The sequence below is a fragment of the Leucopleurus acutus genome (genome assembly GCF_964270905.1).
Source record: "Leucopleurus acutus genome assembly, chromosome: 15".
In the NCBI taxonomy this organism is placed as follows: Eukaryota; Metazoa; Chordata; class Mammalia; order Artiodactyla; family Delphinidae; genus Leucopleurus; species Leucopleurus acutus.
Window position 1 is genome coordinate 82,297,727 of NC_139157.1, and position 21,702 is coordinate 82,319,428.

The window sequence follows — 21,702 nt, forward strand, 5'->3', positions numbered from 1 at the left end:
TTCTTCAATGGTATTTAGCTCTTTTCATTATATTTCTAGGATTAATTTTATTAAGACTTTATTACTATTGAATAAAAATATATTATCATTATTATTGAATGTGTATAAATTATATGTGTTTACAATATCAAATTGTATGTATAATCAAGGCACTAAATATATTTTTAGATTTTCTTTTTCATTATCTCATAGACACACTGTAAACATCTCTGATGATACAAATACAAATAACAATCCTTGTTCAAGGTGTGCACTGTTTAGTGATTTTAGAACCACAAGTCACAAAGAACACAGTATAGTGGTCCCAGCATATGTTGTATGTAGTTATGAATTTGAAAAGCACAATGATAACACCTACATAGATATACACACATACATGTATGTATATGTTTGTGCTGAATATATTAAAAGTGTCAAATGTATCTATAACAATTCATGAAAAAATCCAGTCAAAAGTTTACTGCTTTTAAAGGAAAATGAGGAAAAGTAGGGTCTAAGCTATTTCTGCGGAGTTCAAGAGCTACTCTGAATTCAACTGTTTCAAGAAATTTAGAAGTGAGTACTGTGTAGTCTACTTATATCCCATAAAAGAAAAATTTCCAACTTTTCTTAGGACTGTTACACCACATTTATTTTGCTATATCTCTGCTCTCCCCTGAGAATTGAAATATAACATATTGAAAAAAACTAAAGTGTCATAAAGTTAAACTTACTTTGAGAATTCTGTACTATCATCTAAGGTAACTGAAAATACTACAGAATTTTACAAAGATGAGGTCTTGTATTATTTATTAGGAACATAATTTGCTGACTTTCAAGTCATTAGGCCATAAAAATGTTTCATGTTGCAAAGGTTTTGCATTTTTGAAAACATGTAAGTTTGTATTTCCCAAATTGATTAATAACTTGTGATTAATTCTTGGTTTTGGCCGCCACCCACACAGATATTCACTGTGTCTCAAATGGATAATTTAGTTTGTACTTGACACTTCCAATGGTAAACGTACCAAATAGCTGCTAAGGGGTTCAGTGTGATCTTCTGAAGAAAGATACTGATGCGGGAGCATTAGCATGTCGCCACCCTGGCAGAAAGTGCCTCCCCCTTTTCCATTCTCTTTGCGTGTTTCTGTGGCTGAGCAGGTAATACTTATAAGACTCTTTCAGAGAACACTGGTCGCCAGAGTCCATTCAAAGTGCCTCTGGCTTAATCCCATAATATAACTGAGAGCTAAACTGTGATGAAACAGATTAGAATCTTGAGGGATTTGCCTGCAGTCACAAATTAATCTGGAAAAGAGCAGCTCGGACTTCACTGACCAGGCAGTGCAGGTTCCCCATTCCTGCTGCAAGGTAAGCAGGACCCAGGGGCAGAATGTGCAGGTTTGACAACGTGTGGAGACCACGAAAGGACCAACTATACCTATCTACATTTGTCCCTCATTACGTGTGGCCTTAATTAGAGAAATAAAGTGGCTTTGGTTAAATTCTCAACATGCAAATCTGGATTTTGGCATGAAGCCACCAAACAGACAGTGGACGCTTCTTACACAGAACAGTTAAAGAGGATAATAGCCGTCCAGACTTGGAGAACTGCTAAATATTTCTGACCCTCAGTTTCCTTAATTGGTGGACTGGAATGACACAACAGCCTCCTTTCAGCTCTAAAATGTGACAGTTTGATGTCCCTGAAATGGGCCCGCCCCCCAGACCCATTCATCTGAAGTGGCTCCCAGTCTCTCTGGGACTCAGTTTTCTGAGAGCCTCCAGTTTGGAGAAGTCCCCATGAGATGGTGATCTTCTTCTACAGCAGAGACCGGCTCTTGGGTGTAATCGCATAAATAAAGAAGACTTTTAGAGCAGGATCCTATTTGGAACATATAAAACATTTCCTCTTTCCTAATCCAAATAACAGAGACAGCTTATAAAGCCATGTTGCTACAATACAAATAGTGTCATTTGACCCTTCATTTATTTTATTTTATTTTTTTATTATTATTATTTTTTGCGGTAGGCGGGCCTCTCACTGCTGTGGCCTCTCCCGTTGCGGAGCGCAGGCTCAGCGGCCATGGCTCACGGGCCCAGCCGCTCCGCGGCATGTGGAATCTTCCCGGCCCAGGGCACGAGCCCGTGTCCCCTGCATCGGCAGGCGGACTCCCAACCACTGCGCCACCAGGGAAGCCCTGACCCTTCATTTAAATGAATAAGAACCTCAGCTCGTTGTGGCTTAATGATCTATGCGTGTATTACTGTAACAAAACCACTGGTTACAAGCTCGTTCTTGCTGCAGGCTCCCCAGGGCACTCTGTCTGCTGCTTCAAGGGCACAGCAGAGACTCCCTACATAGAGCGAAGTTCACCACAGGTTCACTGTCATTAACCAGCTGTGATATTTAACTTTAAGGGGTGGCCTGGTCTCACTAAGACAGGGTTACATCTCTACTGTGTCTCTTCTTTACCTGATTCTAATTAGACTGAGCTACAAGTTGTCCCCCAACAGCTTGTTCCACTGATTTATCTTTCCTACCAGTCCTAGTGTGAGGCAAAAGTGGGGGATTCTTTTTCTGGCCACACAACGACTCCCTTGGAGACATCTGTTTGACATTAATGTATATTAGCCTCTTTTCCTTCTTCCTGCCTGCTCCATTGCTGCAGCAACTCTATCTGAGGCAGTTTTGGAGACACCCAGCTAGAGTGGGCAGGAGTACCTGGGGGGCAGGATACTAGGAGAAAACGGTGAAGCACAAATTTTCAGAAAAAACAGGCCAATGTCATTCCTTAAAATCTTTTTCAAAGTTCTCTGACATTCTGATGTTATATCTTGAAGAACATCTAACGGACAAGAACTCCAAAACGTTATTAAGAAATCTCCCAAATGTTGTCACACCTTATTACGTGAAGCAGTTGATGGTGAAGCCACTTGCTTAATAAGAAATCACATGCTGTTCGGGGCCTCATCAGTTACGACAAGCGCAAGAAGCTAATATGCAAAGCACTGAATGATACACTATTGCTCCGAGAAATGCATCACATGACAAAGGGACGAAGACTATGCAATTTCTACATTCTATGCTGATTCCTCACTGAATCTCTGAGATAGGGACTAATGTGATGGAAGACTTTATATTTACTTATTTATACACATGTACAACATATAGCCCCCAGAGCACATAAAAAAAGAACTGAAAAACGTCAGATGACAAATGCGCATCATTAAAATATGTGATAAATAATATCACAGATACTTAACAATGTTTGAAAGCTTTGTATTCCTAGTAGAAATGGTACCTCATATGACGAGAGTAAGAATGCAAAATAAACTCTCACTGGGGAGGAGATCACGATGGCAGAGGAGGAAGACATGGAACTCACTTCCCCCGACAGACACATCAAAAATACATCTACATGTGGAATAATTCTCACTGAAAACGAACTGGAAACTGGCAGGAAGACTCCCGTGCAACCAAGGCTGTGAGAAAGAGCCACACAGAATTGGTTAGGAATGGAAGAGAAGTGATCAGGTCGGGATCCGTGCCCGGAGGGCTGACACAGATGGAGACCCTCCCCTGGGGAGTGAGTGGTGAGAGCTGTAGACCGACTGCCCCAGTCCTGGTGTCCCACGAAGGGGAGACAAGTCCCCTTGGCAGGCTGGAGGGCCAGTGGGACTGACAGGAGGGCAGTGGGAAGCCTGGGCTTTGCTCAGTAGGAGTGCGTACATGCTTGCTTGCCCCCGAAGCAGGGTGCAGAGGGTGAATTGAAAATGCATGGGTGGCTGCCCAGTTTCCTATGACTGCCCCAGCTTCACGCCCAGACGGAGCCAAGTGAAAGCTCCAGCCACACGTGCTTCATGACACAGATCCACACCAGTGTGAGGGCTTGGCTGTGAGGCACAGAAGTGGCTCAGACCTGAAGCGACCTCTGAGAGGGACAGAGGTCACCATCATCAGCACCTGCACCAGCAGGGCATCAGGAGTAGTCTGGGTCTCTGAGCACAGGGGGCTCACCACGGACCCCACCGCGATCCATGCTGAGTGCCCACCCCAGGCGCTCTTGCTGCAGCACAACAGCTCCCCTCTGGGGTGGGGATGCCAGTGCTGGGGCGGGAGAGCACACGCTTGAAGAGAACAGAGCCAACTCACACCCAAACCTCAGGGCTTCCGCTCCAGCAACTTGAGACCAGACCCACCCCTGTGGGGCAGTGATGGCCACTGAGCAGAGTGGAAGCACAGGCTCAAACCTGGTTCTGGCTCCAGCCCCTCCAGCTCTAGTGCCTCCTCCTACCAATCTGATGGCTGTCAGCACGCCCTCAGGAAAGATGTGACTTCTGTTCATATCAATCCAGCAATCCTGCCAAAGCCACAAAGTACATGTAGGCTGTATAGGGACACTCCCACGTAAGGGCATCCCTTCAAGACCACCATAGGTAACTGTTTCATCTAATTTCATAGAGACAGACAAAGTTAAGCAAAATGAGAAGATAGAGGAATTTGTCTCAATTGAACGAGGAAGAGAAGACCCCTAAAAAAAAGAAATAATGAAACAGAAATAAAAAACTTACCAGATAAAGAATTCAAAAAATTAGTAGTAAAAATGCTAACTGAATTAGAGAAAATAAGGGGTGAGCACAGTTAAAATTTTAACAAGGAAATAGAAAATATAATAAAGAATCAGACAGAAGCAAATCATTCAATAACTGAAATGAAAAACACACTAGAAGGAATGAACAGCAGATTAGGTGATATGGAAGAGCACATAAATGATCTAGAAGACAGAATAATGAACATGACCCAAATAGAAGAGCAAAAAGAAACAAGAATTTTAAAAAGAACAGTTTAAGAGAGCTATGGGACAATATCAAGCATACTAATATTCACATTATAGAGGTCCCAGAAGAAGAGAGAGAGAAAAGGGGGTCAAAAATATATTTGCTGACATAATAGCTGAAAACTTCCCAAACCTGGAGAAGGAAAGAGATTTTTAGGCACAGGAAGCACAGAGAGGCCCTAACAAGATGGATCCAGAGACCCACCCAAGCCATATAATTAAAATGGCAAAAGTTAAAGAGAATTTTAAAGGCAACAAGAAAGAAACAAAGAGTCACAGGGAACAACCATAAGGCTATCAGTTGATTTTTCTGCAGAAACTTTTCAGACAAGAAGGGAGTTTCATGATATATTTAAAGTCCTGAAACAGAAAAACCTACAATCTAGGATACCCTACCCAGCAAGGTTATTATTCAGAATTAAATGAGAGATAGAGAACTTCTCAGATGAGCAAAAAAACTAAAAAAGTTCATCAATACTAAACTGACCCTACAAGAAATGCTAAAGGGTCTGCTCTAAGTGGAAAAGAAAAGACTACAACAAAAAGTGAGAATTTAGAAGAAAGGAAAAATCTCACTAGTAAAGACAAATATATGGTAAAGGCTATAGATCGACCACTTAAATAAACAAGTATGAAGACTAAAAGACAAAAGTTGTAAAATCAACTGCAGCTAACAAACAGTGAAGGGATAGACACTAAGATGTAAAATATGACATAAAAAACACAAAACATGGGAAAGAGGAGTAAAAAATGTCATTAGAATGTGTTTAAAGTTAAATGTGTATCAGTTTAAAATAAGTAGATTCAGTTATAGGTCAACATATGTGAACCACATGGTGACCACAAATCAAGAACCTACAACATATAATTTCAAGATATTCTATGGAATTCTATAGTATACGCAATATTTAAAAATACTTTAAATAGTAATAAGGGTAATTTTTGTAAAATGAACCTTTAGCAGTTTACTGCACAACTATATGCATGCAAACTGTCAGAATCAGAAGTGTGTCTACAGTCTTATCATTAAATTTTTTTCATGCCTCCAAAAGTCCATTTTGCAAGCATGTTAATACTGGGTATGTTGATACATAAATTAATAAAGGAAAAAGCTTATAATTAAAAAAAAGAAAACCTACAACAGACCCATGCCCTGAGCCCTGCAGCCTGCAGCCTGTATCCTGTGCCAGGCCCAAGCCCCCCACCTGCCACCATCTCTTTGTACCCACTGCAGCTCTGGGGAGGCAAACCCCAGATTCCCAGAGCACCTGCCGTCCCACCCTCATATCCTAACAAAGACCGGGATAGGGAGGAAGGTGCAAGGGAAACCCTCATCATCTCTACCCTGGGTGAGAAATCCTTTGAAACCAGCTAGGAAGAGCTGCCCACAGCTAAGTTAAGTTAAGGGAGCATCCTCTCTGCCCTCCTTGACCTCAAGCCTTCCAGGGAAGACCCAGGGTGAGGAATCCCTGGGGAAAACACTGAAAGGCGCTGCCTACAGCAACTGAACTTTGGGAAGGACCATCTCTACTCTCCCTTTTCCTCCAGGGAAAGACTGAGGGTTAAAAATCCCATGAAACAAACAAACAAACAAAGGGACCTACAATAGATACACAAAAACTAGAAATAAAGGAACACAAGCATACCACTAAAGAAAATTATCAAACCACAAGAGAAAAAACTAAAAGAAGAAAAGAACAGAGAACTACAAAAACAATGAGAAAACAAATAACAGAATGGCAATAAGTACATACCTATCAATAGGCACTTTAAATGTCAATGCACTAAATGATCCAGTAAAGTCATAGGGTGGCTGGTTAGATGAAAAACAAGACCCATCTATATGGTGCTAACAAGAGACTTACTTCAGAGCTAAGAACATACAGACTGAAAATTAGGGGATGGAAAAAGATATTTCATGAAAATGGAAATGACAAGCAAGTGAGGATAGCAATACTCATATCAGATAAAATAGACTTTAAAGCGAAGTCTATAATAAAAGACAACAAGGATATTATATAATGATAAAGGGATCAATACAAGAAGAGGATATCACACTTGTTAATGTATAGGCAACCAAAACAGGAGCACTTAAATATATAGAGCAAATATTAACTGACATAAAGGGAGACATTGACAAAAATACAATAATAATAGAGGACTTTAATACCCTACTTATATCAATGGACAGATCATCCAAATAGAAAGTCAATAAGGCAGCCATGGTCCACAACAGACCAAATGGATTTACAGATATATAGAGGACATTCCATCCAAAAGCATTCTTCTCAAGTGCACATGAAACTTCTCTAGGATAGATCACATGCTAGGCTACAAAACAAATCTAAATACATTTAAAGGACAGAAATTACAACAAACATATTTTTGTGACCACAATGATATGAAATTAGAAATCAATTACAGGAAGAAAAATTGGAGAAACACAAACAAGTGGAGACTAAACAACATGCTACTAAGAAAAACCAGTGGGTCAATGAAGAAATCAAAAAGGAAATCAGAAAATACCTCAAGGCAAATGAAAATGGAAACACAACACTCCAAAATCTATGGGATGAAATACAGGCCTACCTCAAGAAATAAGAAAAGTCTCAAATAAACAACCTAATCCACCATCTAAAGGAATTAGAAAAAGAAGAACAAACTTCTTCCCAAAGTCAGAAGAAGGATGGAAATAATAAAGATCAAACAGGAAATAAATAAAATAGAGACCAACAATCAATAGAAAAGATCTAAGAGACCAAGAGCTGTTTCTCTTCTTTTAAAATAATAAAAATTAATAAAACTTTAACTAGGCTCATCAAAAGGAAAGAGAGAAGACTCAAATAAATGAAATAAGAAATAAAAGAAGAGAACTAACAACTGATATCATAGAGACACAAAAAATCTTGAGAATACTACAAACAGTTATGTGCCAACAAATTGGACAACCTAGAAGAAATGGAAAAATTTCTAGAAACATACAACCTTCAAAGACTGAATAAGGAAGAAATAGACAATGTGAACAGATTGATCACTAGTAGTGAGATTGAATTTGTAATAAAAAAATCTCCCAGCAAACAAAAGTCCAGGACTGGATGGCTTCACATGGGAATTCTACCAAACATACAAAGAAGAGCTAATACCTATCCTTCTCCAACTCTTGCAAAAAACTGAAGAGGAGGGAACACTCCCAGATTCATTCTATGAGCCCACCATCACTCTGATATCAAAACCAGACAAAGACACTACAAAAAAAGAAAATAACATGCCAATATCTGTGATGACTATAGACGCAAAAATCCTGAACAAAATATTAGCGAACCAATTCCACAATATATAAAAAGAATCACTATGAATACTATACACTATGCTCAAGTGTGATTTATTCCAAGGGAGCAAGGATAGTTCAATACCCACAAATCAATGTGATACACCATATTAACAAATTGAAGTATAAAAATCACATGTTGGTTTTAATAGATACAGAAAAAGATACCAAGAAATGGAAAGATATTCCACGTTCTTTAACTGGAAGAATTAATATTGTTTAAATGTCCATACTACCCAAAACAATCTACAGATTTAATGTAATCCCTATCAAAATTTCTGTGATATTTTTCACAGAACTAGAACAAATAATCCTAAAATTTATATGGACCCACAAAAGACCCCTAATTGACAAAGCAATTTTGAGGAAAAAGAACAAAGCTGGAGGTACCACACTCCCTGACTTCACACCCTACTATAAAGCTACAGTCATCAAAACAGTATGGTACTGGCACAAAAACAAACACATAGAACAATGGAACAGAATAGAGCCCAGAAATAAACCCACACACTTATGGTTAATTAATCAATGACAATGGAGGCAAGACTATGCAATGGATAAAAGACTGTCTTTCCAATAAGTGTTGCTGGAAAAACTGGACAGCTACATGTAAAAGAATGACATCAGAACATTTTCTCATACCATACACAAAATTAAGCTCAAAATGTATTAAAGACCTAAATGTAAGCCTGGAGAGCATAAAACTTCTGGAAGAGAACAGCAGAATACTATTTTGACATAAATTATAGCAATATTTTTTGGATCTATCGCCTAAGGCAAAGGAAACAAAAGCAAAAATAAACAAATTGGACCTAATTAAACTTAAAAGCTTTTGCATATCAAATAAAACCATTGACAAAACAAAAAGACAACCTACTGAACAGGAGAAAATATTTGCAAATGATATGACTGATAAGGGGTTAATATCCAAAATATAAATACAGCTCATACAACTAAATATCAAAAAAATCCAAACAACTCAATTAAAAAATGGGCAGAAGACCTGAATAGATATTTTTCTAAACAAAGCATATGGATGGCACATGAAAAGATGCTCAACATTATAGTCATTGGAGAAATGCAAATCAAATAAATATCACTTCACACCTGTGAGAAGAACTATCATCTAAAAGATCACAAATAATAAATGTTGGTGAGGATGTGGAGAAAAGGGAGCCCTTGTACACTGCTGGTGGGAATGTAAATTGGTGCAGCCACTGTGGAAAACAGTATGGAGGTTCCTCAAAAAACCAAAAATAGAACTACCATATGATCCTACAATTCCATCTGGGTATACATCCAAAGAAAATGAAAGCACTAATTTGAAGAGATACATGCACCTCAATGTTCATAGCAGCATTATCTACAATAACCGAGATATGGAAGCAACCTAAGTGTCCATCAACAGATGAATAGATAAAGAAGGTGTGGTATATGTATATATACACTGGAATTACCGAGGAATAAAAATGAATGAAATTCTGCCATTTGCAGCAACATAGATGGGCCTAGAGATTATTATGCTTAGTGAAATAAGTCGGACAGAGAAAGACAAATATTGTATGTTACCACTCATATGTGGAATCTAAAAAATAAAACAAACGAATGAATATAACAAAACAGAAATAGACTCACAGGTATAGAGAACAAACTAGTGGTTACCAGTGGGGAGAGGGATGGGGGGACCACAAGATTGGGGTAGGGGATTAAGGGATACAAACTATAATGTATAAAATAATAAGCAACAAGGATATGTTGTACAGCACAGGGGACTATAGCCATATTTTGTAATAACTTAAATGGAGTACAATCTATAAAAATATCAAATCACTATATCATACACCTGAAACTGATATAATATTGTAAATCAACTACACTTCAGTAAGAAAATATACCAACATATGATTATATCATAGAAATTATACCACAGTATACTTTTCTCACTAAGTGGTTGATTTAACTCAGTGTTTTCTCAATTATGTAATATTGACCTTTTATAAGTGTTATTTTTAATAGTCTTATAGATAAACTGTGAATAACTAGATAATCCTAAATGATAAGTGAGGTTCTAGAAAGAAAGCCAAGTAAAGGCAAAGCTGGCAGCATCAGGTACTGAAATGATAGTAACAGCGCCCCAAAGTCAGGTACAGAACTCTGCACACAGGAGTCAGGTATGGAGATCTGATGATTTCTGTCCTCTGAGTCTCATGTTGGTTTTGCACATTCACGAAAGGAGTCGGAGGAAAGCAGCATAGCTCTCTGGACCTGAACAGGGTACACATTTTCCCAGTTCCCCATCTAAATGGCAGATGGCATCAAAGATGGATGGTATCTCTCCGAAACTCTCTAATCCTTAAGAAGAAATCGTCAGGGGCTTCCCTGGTGGCGCAGTGGTTGAGAGTCCGCCTGCCGGTGCAGGGGACGCGGGTTCGTGTCCCGGTCCGGGAAGATCCCACATGCCGCGGAGCGGCTGGGCCCGTGAGCCATGGCCGCTGAGCCTGCGCGTCCGGAACCTGTGCTCCGCAACGGGAGAGGCCACAGCAGTGAAAGGCCCGCGTACCGCAAAAAAAACCAAAAACAAAACAAAAAAAAACCAGAAAGAAATCCTCAGGAAATATCACAGGAAGTAAGTGAGAAAAGATGTCATCTGAATGCCAGGGAGTTTAAGACGTGCAATAAACACAAACCACTAGTTATAGGACGCAAAACCTCTAAGTTGCTCTTTACAACATGTGTGTTTACATATTTATACATGGATCCCAAGCAAAAAAGATGTTTTCCCTCCATATTTACGTTCTACATGGGACCAGGGTTAAATGTATTATTTAAAATAACGTGTTGACTTTTTTCTCTTAGCAATACTAATCCTTGGTACAAGGACACCAGGCATTGATTTGGGGGCTGAGCAGAATTACGGATGCACTCACTATGCATTCTAAAGGGCACTGTCGGTTTCAACACATAAAGATAAGAAGACAATCTTATATTCTCCTCTCACCTTAATGTGCAACTAACCAAACTACTTCCTGAAACTGAAAGTTCATCACTATCCATTCTTTATAAGTCTCCTCTCCCATGTTCAAGCACATGTAAAATAGTGGAATTACAACTACAGAAAATCAGAGTGGTTTCCACCAGGCCCTGAACTCACTTCATTGAAACTCTGAGGTCATTCTACAGCTCTGAAGTCAGCCCCCGCCTAAGCAAGAAGAGATGCTTGTGTTGACCACACTGCGAGGCAGTTCTGACCTGCTTTACTGGGTTTGTGTGTGTTCTATTTAAAGCTGCCACGGGTCATGGCCAGGCCATAATGGCATAATTTCACTTGAAAAATACGTCAAGCCCCATAAAAACAATTCAGCTTAAGGAAAATTTTACTTGGATGAGTCCTGTGGTGTGCGTTGATCTCACAGAAGCAGTGATTTTGACGTCCCTTTTCCTAAGGAGATGGATATAACTCACTAATTATGAGAACATAATTGATGTTACTTGTGTTGCCTTAGGTAATGCATATAAGCCAGCTCAGAAACAAACAAGCCAAAAGAAGAACAAGTGGTTTTTCCATGAATTCCTTAGTGAACTTATACATGATCGGCACAAATTTGTTCAAAAAACAAACATTAAGGTCTTAGCTACTCCACAATGAGGACACTCATCTCTGCTTCTTCAAGGAAAACGACTTAATCTACTTGACATTTCCAAACTTGTTAATATACTTGTTTATTGTGAAACTGGATAAACATTGGGCTTCATAAAGCTTCTGGGGCATTAGAACATGAGCATGGACATCCAGATAAAGTAGGAATTCAAGTAAAAGTTAAATAAAATGGGGCTTCCCTGGTGGCGCAGTGGTTGAGAGTCTGCCTGCCGATGCAGGGGACACGGGGTCGTGCCCCGGTCTCGGAAGATCCCACATGCCACGGAGCGGCTGGGCCCGTGAGCCATGGCCGCTGAGCCTGCGCGTCTGGAGCCTGTGCTCCGCAACGGGAGAGGCCACAGCAGTGAGAGGCCCGCGTACCGCAAAAAAAAAAAAAAAAAAAAAAAAAAAAAAAAGTTAAATAAAACGAGTTCAACGGCGTGGTAGTTAAAGCAGTCATTTTACTTTCAGTAGTTTTTCTTGACCAATTAGACATTCTCTTTAATCAAGTCCTAATACTCTGAGTTCACATACTTCCTTTCCCGCCTGCACACAGCTTCAGATCAGCAGGTCGCAGGTGAGAATCACGACAACAGCTAACCCCTACCTGGCACACTCCTTTCAACAACTCTTCCAGGTAGGTAGGGGTTATTAGAATCTCTGTCTTCTAAGTGAGGAAACAGAGTGGCAGAGAGGCTGAGGAACTTGCCCAGGATCACAAAGCTAAGAGGTGGTGAGGCTGGGATTTAAACCCAGGTGATCTGAATTGCCTCCACATAATCCCCTATGTTGCTTACACACTAAGAAGCCAGCAGACACATGGTCTGCCCTGTCCTCTGTGCCTTTGCAGGACTGACCATCAGACTCCCCCCTCGTGAAGGAAATATGACTCAGTTCCTTTGCCATCAAGTCTGGGCTGGTGCGGAAGGACACACCCCGATGGGACACACCCTAAGTAGGGTGAGTTCTCCATGTTGTTTAGGACACAAGGAACCCTGACCCCAGATGCAGGGTTCAGGGTGGCTTGGAGCAAGCACTTCAAGGGAGAGTAAAAAAAGTAGAATCTGCACAAAAATGTTAAAAGGAGGAAATTAAATGGATGGCTTCCTGGAAGGAATAAAAATGAAAAAAGAAAAAAGGACAAGCACAGGCAGAGAAGCTAAACTGACATAGCAGCACTATTTACAACAGCCAGTACATGGACGCAACCTAAATATTCATCAGCAGAGGAATGGATGAAGAAGATGTGGCACATATATACAATGGCATATTACTCAACCATTAAAAGGAATGAAATTGCGTCATTTGTAGAGACGTGGACGGACCTAGAGAGTGTCATACAGAGCGAAGTAAGTCAGAAAGAGAAAGACAAGTATTGTATTTAAAGGCATATATGTGGTATCTAGAAAAATGGTATACATGACGTTATTTGCAAATCAGAAATAAAGACACAGATATAGAGAAAAAATGTACGGATACCAATGGGGAGGTGGGAGGAATTGGGAGATTGGGATTGACACATATACACTATTGATACTATGTATAAAACAGATAACTAATGAGAACATACTGTATAGCACAGGGGACTCTACTTAACGCACTGTGGTGACCTAAATGGGAAGGAAATCCAAAACGGAGGGGATGTATGTATACGTATAGCTGCTTCATTTTGCTGTACAGTAGAAACTAACACAACATTTAAAGCAACTGTACGCCAATAAAAATTAATTAAAATAAAAGACACGGGGTGGCTTGTAAGGCATTTAAAACATAAAATTTCTATTCAGGATCAAAATGAGGATCCAGCAACGAAGAATGCAAGAGCGTGGTGTCATCTTGGTCCAGCCGAACAAACTTCTGGTCGGGGCAGTCACTAGCTGATTCACCAATAAATGTTCTTTCAGAGACCCAGAGGGACTTTAACAAAAGGCCCTGAGATTGTTCAGACATGCACTTTAATGTGACTATAAAGGAGAAATCCAAGGTTACATTAAAATGATACTTATTTTTTATGTTTTGGGTATTAGGAATATTAGGAAATCCTATAAGGAATCTACATCTTAGAGGGGATTTTTATAAATGCCAGTTCTTTTGAGATGTCTCATGTAAACTTCCACGAACATGCTCAGCCGTCTGAAATATTCCACTTTTCATCAAGACACCTTCTTGGGCTCACATCCAATTCCCGTCCTTCTCTTTTTCCCCGATTCCCCACTGCTGCCTCTCCTTCCTCACAATTCACCCCCGAATTCCCTCACATCTTTTCTTGCAATTTTTGTTTCTAATGCTCTCCCATTTATTTATTCAACTAAAACTTCTCTCTCAGCTGGTACCAATTCCAGCCACCTCTCCTTTTATCCAGTATCTCTCCCCCAAATTTTTTCCAAATTTTAATGCTGTTGAACCCTCCATGCATCCTGAAACGCCCTTCTGTTGACTTCCTGGCCCTGCAGTATCCCGGTCCCCCTGCTGGTCTTTCTCTGCCACCATGGGCTGGACAGCCCCTTGGTGTCCAGGCAGGTGGTCCCCATGCTGCTTTCCCTTACTGCTCCCTGACACACTCTCAGCTGTGGCTCAGGGTCAATATTCAACATCAGCTGAATTTTTTAAATTGTGTTAATCTATAAAGGATGTGAGATCCCAAAATATGCCAGCCAAATGTTTCACTTGTAGGACTTCAAAAAGATAACAAACGGAAAAAGCAATGGCATATAAGAGATTCAAATAAGGAGGTTAAGAAAAAAAAAAGGCCACAAATCTTAGATATATATCACCACCAAACACTGTTATGGTTAACAGCAGCTTTTAAGTACAAGAATCATACTACTACTATGTTTTATTAAATGAACACTTATCTAAAATTTAGTAGCTTACAAGACAATAAAGAGAAGAAAGTCAACTAATGAAAATTTCAAACAGAATTTTGGTGTGGTACTTGGTAAAAAATAATGTTTTTATCGTGCTTGTAGAAAACTCTACACAAAGGGTTAAAGAGAAAAAATTTTTATATTTATCATATTTATTTAAGCCTTAATAAAATAACAGTGGTATTATTAGTAGTATTATTAACATTTTCTATAATGTTTGGTATGCTTACATGTGACAATTATGCTTGAAACTCACCATAATTGAGTGATATTAGTAGAATACAGGCTAGTCTCTAATCATTGAGGAAAACCAATAAATCAATGATTTCTTCTACTTTCCTTAAAGACATTATGCCTAGGAGTAAGGTGCATAAACTTGCACATATTTTATATTTCATTTCAATAAACTTAGCGATAGTCAATTCATTCCTGATCAAACACATGTGATCAAAATATGAGTTTTCTTGACAATGGGTCAATAGAAAAGAATTTTAAATTCCTAGATTTTTCTGTTGTTTTCTATTGCAAAGTTCAGTGAAGTGAAAAATGACAGGTCTTAGCTTTCAGTGTGTGTGTGTCTGTCTGTGTGTATGCACACACACACATGCATATGCATGTACATTTGCATGTCCAAAAGAGGTGAGTGCTGCCTAACTCTTGAGCAGAGAAGAAATGGTGGCACTAAGATGGGTCTAAATATGTAAGAATGCTTTTTTCTTTAATCTGCTTCACTTTTAAGTAGCTGAAAAAGCAGAATAAATCCCTGAGTACATTTGGAAATAATCATTTGTAAATGTGTATAATATCAATAATACCTGATCTAAATGCTCTCCTCTATAAATACGGCATTTGTGAAAGAGCAGTAATATTGATAAACCTTGCCTTACATTATCTACAAAATTCTATTACATTCCTTAGTTTCTGACACTGTTACTTGTTGATAAGTTACAATAAAAGTAATATAAAATTATCTGAACTATACATATTTATAAATGGAGTAAATTTGCATAATATAGTGCTTGAACTTTACAATTTCAATATGTTCCTCCAAAACTGTCATGAAGACTACATAAGTTTAATTTATTCTTTAACTCACCTTCTTCTGAAATGTAAGCTTCGCTAGGGTACAATTTCAATTTGAAGCATTACTATTTTCAAAGAGCCTCATCTGAATATTTTTTATTTCAGCTAGTCTGACAAAGATTCTCATAATTATCTTACAAGCCAAATTAAGAAATGTGGGTTGGAAGGAGGGAGAGTCCGAATGTATTTGTACATGACTTGTATCATGTCACATGAATATCAATGGTAGACAAGATGGCAGCTTTGCTGTTGTTAGAGTTTTCAGGCCCTGTTCTGCTCAGGATTTATTAGTGATATGAATGAAGACTCAACGGGTAGGCTTATCAAAATTTAAGGTGATGTAAATCTGGGAGCTATATCACTGGAAAAAAACACAATAGAATGGTATTAGAAACTAAAATCCAGAAGATTAAATTTAAGAATCACAAGGGTCAGTTCCTACTCTGTGATAAAGAAAGACAACTGCACAATTGCAGGATGGATGAAGATCTGACTGGGAAGAAGTTTTCATTAAAATAAAGGAGGAGGCACCTTGAATTGACCACATGTCAGTACAAGTCAGAAGTACAATTTCCTTGTATGCTTAAAATTCGTTAAGAGAGATGATCTCATGTTAAATGTTCTTACCACACAAAATTAAAAAAAAAAAAAAAGCTCTGCCACAGGAGGAAGAATTCAGACATACTGTCTAGCTTCGCCCACCTCATTCCATAATTTCCATCTCAAACCACCTAGGGTTTGTTATTGGAGTTGAAATTAAAAACCTATTTATCGTTGTACTTTACTGAGTTATTGTTGACAATTAAAATTTTATATATTTAAGGTATACAACTTGATGTGATATACTTATGCATTTTGAAAATCACCACAATCAAGCTAATTAACATATCCATCCCCTCACAGTTACTGTTTTTTGTCGTGAAAACACTTAAGATCTACCCTTTTAGCCAATTTCAAGTATACAACACAATATTAACTACAGTCTCATTGTTGTACATTAAGTCCCCAGAACTTATCCACCTTGTATAACTAAGAATCGTATCCCTTGACTGACATCTTCTCTTACCCCCTTCTCCCCTCAGCCTCCAGTAACCACCAGTCTACTCTCTGTTTCTATGGATTTTACATTCTCAGATTCCACATGCAAAGGCGTATTTGTCTTTCTGTGTCTGGCTTCTTTCATGTAGCATAAAGTCCTCCAGGTTCCTCCATGTTATCGCAAGTGGCAAGACCTACTTCTTTATTAAGGCTGAATAATATTCCACTGTGTGTGTGTGTGTGTGTGTGTGTGTGTGTGTGTGTGTAATCACATTTTCTTTATCCATTCATCTGTCAATAGACCTTTAGGTTGTTTCCATATCATGGGAGTACGCATATCTCTTCGAAATACTGACTTCCTCCCTTTAGATATACACCCAGAAGTGGGAGTGCTGGGTCGTAAGGTAGTTCTATTTTTACTTTTTTGGAGGAACCTCCATACTCTTTTCCACACTGGCTGTACCAGTTTACATTCCCACCAACAGTGCACGAGGGTTCCCTATTCCCCACACCCTGGCTAACATTTCTTATCTCTTGTCTTTCTGACACTAGCCATTCTAGCTGGTTTGAGGTGACAGCTCACTGTGGTTTTGATTTGCATTTCCTTGATGATTAGCTACCTTTTCATATACCTGTTGTCCATGTGTATGTCTTCTTTTGAGAAGTGTCTATTCAGGTCCTTTGCCCATTTTTAAATGGGGTTATTGGGTTTTTTTGCTATTGAGTTGCATGAGTTCCTTATGTATTTTGGATATTAACTAGGGAGTATAATTTATCACTCAGTTTCCAGGAAGGGGTAGTTACTAGAAGGAAAATGTTCCCTGGATGCTGCAGACCGAAATTAATTCAGAAACATGGTCCTAGATACAACAGACATCTTGGTCATTACTGTGAGAAAATAGAAGAAGAAGCTTGGACATTAACTTCACATGATCATTTCATCTAGTCCTCTGCCCCCAGTGGGTGAAAACGCTTAAGGCAGCCTCAAAAACATAGATCTAGGGAAGTAATCGTCTATGTTTCCCCAAGGCTATTTAAAACATTGATCATGTGGATTAATGAACCCTTGGATAGAGAGGGGCTGGAGAGCTAAAAGGGGAAACTACAATTGTACACACAGGTGTTGAGACTAGAACCCAAATGTGACTACTTTGTAAATAATTTTAAAATACCAGCAGAGTCCACTTTCTAGCAAAGTGTTCGAACTCAGTTTTCTCTGTGAGGGCTACAGTAGAACTTACTTCACAGAGCTATTGTGAGAAATAAATGAAATATGAATCATTTAGCACATTGTAGGCAGCTGATAAATGTTAGCTATTATTCACAACATTTTCCCTTTTATTTTCTTAGCCATCAAAACTTATTAAGCCCTTTTATGTTCACTGAAATAGCCACTGGGAATAAAAACTGGACACAGAAATGTTCTAACTGAGAAAACTTAGACATCATCTAGTCCAGTGGGCAGAACTGGGAATAATAAATTTAAATGACTGAAAAGAGATTTGGGGTTAATAGACTGAGACAGTAAAAGAGAACATGGTATCCAAAGCCAGAAGCCCCAAATTCAAGTTCTGGCTCGACTTTTTAGTAGTTCTATGACTTTAGGCAAGTCATCTATGCTCTGTGAGTTACACAACTCTCATCCGTAAGGTAACAGAAGTTCAAAATACTACTCCTATAAGAAAGCACACATAAAATGTCTGGAGACTTCAACATGATTTGAAAACAGTTAACAACAATTAGCGACAAGAATGGGGTGCCCCCTTGCAGAAAGTGTTCATGCAGAGCTGACCAATTATCTGTCACTGCAGGGGTTCCTTTTAGGGGGAGCCACTAAGCCTAACTGCCCTGGAAGGTGATTGCTATACTCCCAGGCAAGTACAATGTATCCACATATTACATACTTTATCTCAAAGGCAGGAGAGTAACTACAAAGAGTCACTAATGTCAACAATTTAATTTGGCTAAGGAATGTAGTTAATATCCACAGTCTTTACAGGATTCATGAACAGGCTAGAACTCCACAAATAGAACCCATCAAACTTAACTCTGCAAAGATGAGCTTAACTCAAAAACCCCAAAAGAGGACCAACGTGCTCCAGATCAAATTATGGTTAATTCATTTCACCCAAATTATATTTCCACATTTGGGCTGCCAATCTGGAAAACATATAGAATTTTCTGGATTGTAAAAGCGCTGTCAGAATCTCAAATTTCAGCTTTCAGGTAGTTGATATTTTCCTCAAGCCCATCTGCTTGCTGTATTTTGATTTTATTTTTATAAGTGTTCAGAAATAAGTAACCCCTGAGTTAGTGATGCCTGCCAGTTGTTCTGTGTCTACTTACCCTCTGACCCTCTTTTCCAGGTGGACCTTGGGGGCCTTGGATCCCCAGGGAGCCCTAGGAGGAAAAACAACACCTATTAATAGATTGTTTCAAGTATACCTGCCTTGCAAAGAACGTTGTGAAAATTAATACCTATTTTATTGATTATAGACAACTTTTAAAGTGATTCGAACTCTTCCAAGCCTAGCCTAGCCTACCTAATACTACTAATGCTGAATTGTCCTTTGACTGGTTTATCTTTGGAGTTAACACCAGAAAAGAAAAGAAAGGTGATTCCTAACCACGTGAGGCGCAGTGTTCACCCCCAGTGGCGACTCCCATATGATTGGAACCATGTTTTATCAAACTGCCATCAATAAATGGTAACAATATTTGCAGGCAGAAAAAAATGCTGCTTCATATACTTAAACTCTATAAATGCAATGGCATTTTTGGTTGAGAGTGGCTCTGTGACTATCCACTGAGAGAACAACTAGTTATGACGTTGGCTTCAACATTCACCTACTCCTAACATTTAATTTTTAGCATCATAGACATTATTTAATACTTTCTCATAACATTGTCAAGTGGTAGAAAAAATAACCTTTGTTTTTTTTTCAGTTATACAGGAGCCCCAGGAAATCCCAGGTGCACGAATCCGAAAGTCAATCCCCTGGTTCTCACAGACAGTTACTATTACACAGGAATTCTCACTCAGCATGAAAAGCAAAATGATGACACGGCTGATTTTAAAGTCTCTGGCATTGATTGCTAGTTGTTACCTCTCTGAAAGCTTCTTAGTCTCCCCTGCTGCTTCCTCCTTCCCTATTCAACCTTTCAGTGTGAGTGTTTAGGCCCGTTTTCTTCCCAGTCTACACTCTCCCACCATGGTCTCATATACCATGGGCTTTGGATTCTCCAGGCCAATGATGCCAAGATTTATAACTCAGTTTATCTCTGAGTTGCAGGTCCACACATCCAACTGCCTGCCTAACACGCCCACTCCGCTCTCTCACCAGCGTTTGAATTTAGCACACTGACACCACATCTAGGACCCTCCCACCAAAACTGGGTCCTCTTCCAGCACCCCCCAACTCTGTAAACCCACGCACCATCCTGCTAGGGCTCCTGCCAGGAATCTATAACTCGTCCTCCATACCTGCCTCTCTCACTTCTCTTTCACATCCAGTCACCAAGTCCAATTGCTGTAGCTCCACAAGAGATTTGGATCCATTTATTATCTCCCTTCAACCTTCTGCTCCATCACCCTTCTTGCCTGATCATCTATGAGAGCCTCCTTTGCGACACGAGACATGGTGGACCCCTCCATCCTACACAGCACAGCCAAACCCGAAAACCCAGCCTGACCTCCTCTGGTTGTCCACAGGAAGAGATGAATGCCTTCTTTCATCAGTCGTAGGGTGCCTTATACTTGTTCTTTAAAGTACTTATCATAAGTCTACTTAAAAGATTATTCAGGTAATGATTCACCAGGCTCTAAGGATAACAGGTAGAATCAGTGTCTTATTCAACTCTAGGTGCCTGTTAATGTCTGAGTGAAAAAAAAATCATAATGGGAAATCAATTCACTGTAAAAAAAAAAAAAAGAAAAAAAAAGGTTTTGGTAAGCCAGTACTGTTCAAAGGGTTTTAAAAATATGTATGGTTCAAGATGGTGGAAGAGTAAGACGTGGAGATCACCCTCCTCCCCACACAGATGTATCAGAAATACATCTACACAGAACAACTCCTACAGAACACCTACTGAACGCTGGCAGAAGACCTCAGACCTCCCCAAAGGCAAGAAACCCCCCACGTACCTGGGTAGGGAAAAGAAAAAAGAAAAAACAGAGACAAAAGGGTAGGGACGGGACCTGCACCAGTGGGAGGGAGCCGTGAAGGAGGAAAGGTTTCCACACACTAAGAGTCCCTTCGCGGGCGGAGACTGCGGGTGGTGGAGGGGGAAGCTTTGGAGCCACGGAGGAGAGCGCAGCAATAGGGGTGCGGAGGGCAAAGCGGGGAGATTCCCGCACAGAGGATCGGTGTCGACTGGCACTCACCAGCCCGAGAGGCTTGTCTGCTCACCCGCCGGGGCGGGCGGGGCTGGGAGCTGAGGCTCGGGCTTCGATCGGAGCGCAGGGAGAGGACTGGGGTTGGCGGCGTGAACACAGCCTGCAGGGGGTTAGTGCGCCACGGCTAGCCGGGAGTCCGGGGAAAAGTCTGGACCTGCCGAAGAGGCAAGAGACTTTTTCTTCCCTCTTTGTTTCCTGGTGCGCGAGGAGAGGGGATTAAGAGCGCTGCTTAAAGGAGCTCCAGAGACGGGCGCGAGCCGCGGCTAAAAGCACGGACCCCAGAGACGGGCGGGAGACGCTAAGGCTGCTGCTGCCGCCACCAAGAAGCCTGTGTGCGAGCACAGGTCACTCTCCACACCTCCCCTGCCGGGAGCCTGTGCAGCCCACCACTGCCAGGGTCCCGGGATCCAGGGACAACTTCCCCGGGAGAACGCACGCTGCCTCTGACGCTGCAGGCTCGCCCCGCACTCCGTGCCCCTCCCTCCCCGAATCAGCGGCTCTTTAACCCCGTCCTGTCTGAGCGAAAAACAGAC

General features: G+C 40.2%; 1 protein-coding gene across 1 annotated transcript in view; it reads right to left on the minus strand.

Annotated features, from left to right (window-relative positions):
• COL19A1 (collagen type XIX alpha 1 chain) overlaps positions 1-21,702 on the minus strand; it is a gene marked incomplete at its 3' end in the record, with an annotated part of 351,347 nt that overhangs the window by 133,688 nt on the left and 195,957 nt on the right. The window contains exon 15 of the mRNA XM_082855784.1: positions 19,120-19,173. Within this exon, the coding sequence (XP_082711910.1) occupies positions 19,120-19,173 (54 nt within the window). The remainder of the gene's footprint in view (positions 1-19,119; positions 19,174-21,702) is intronic.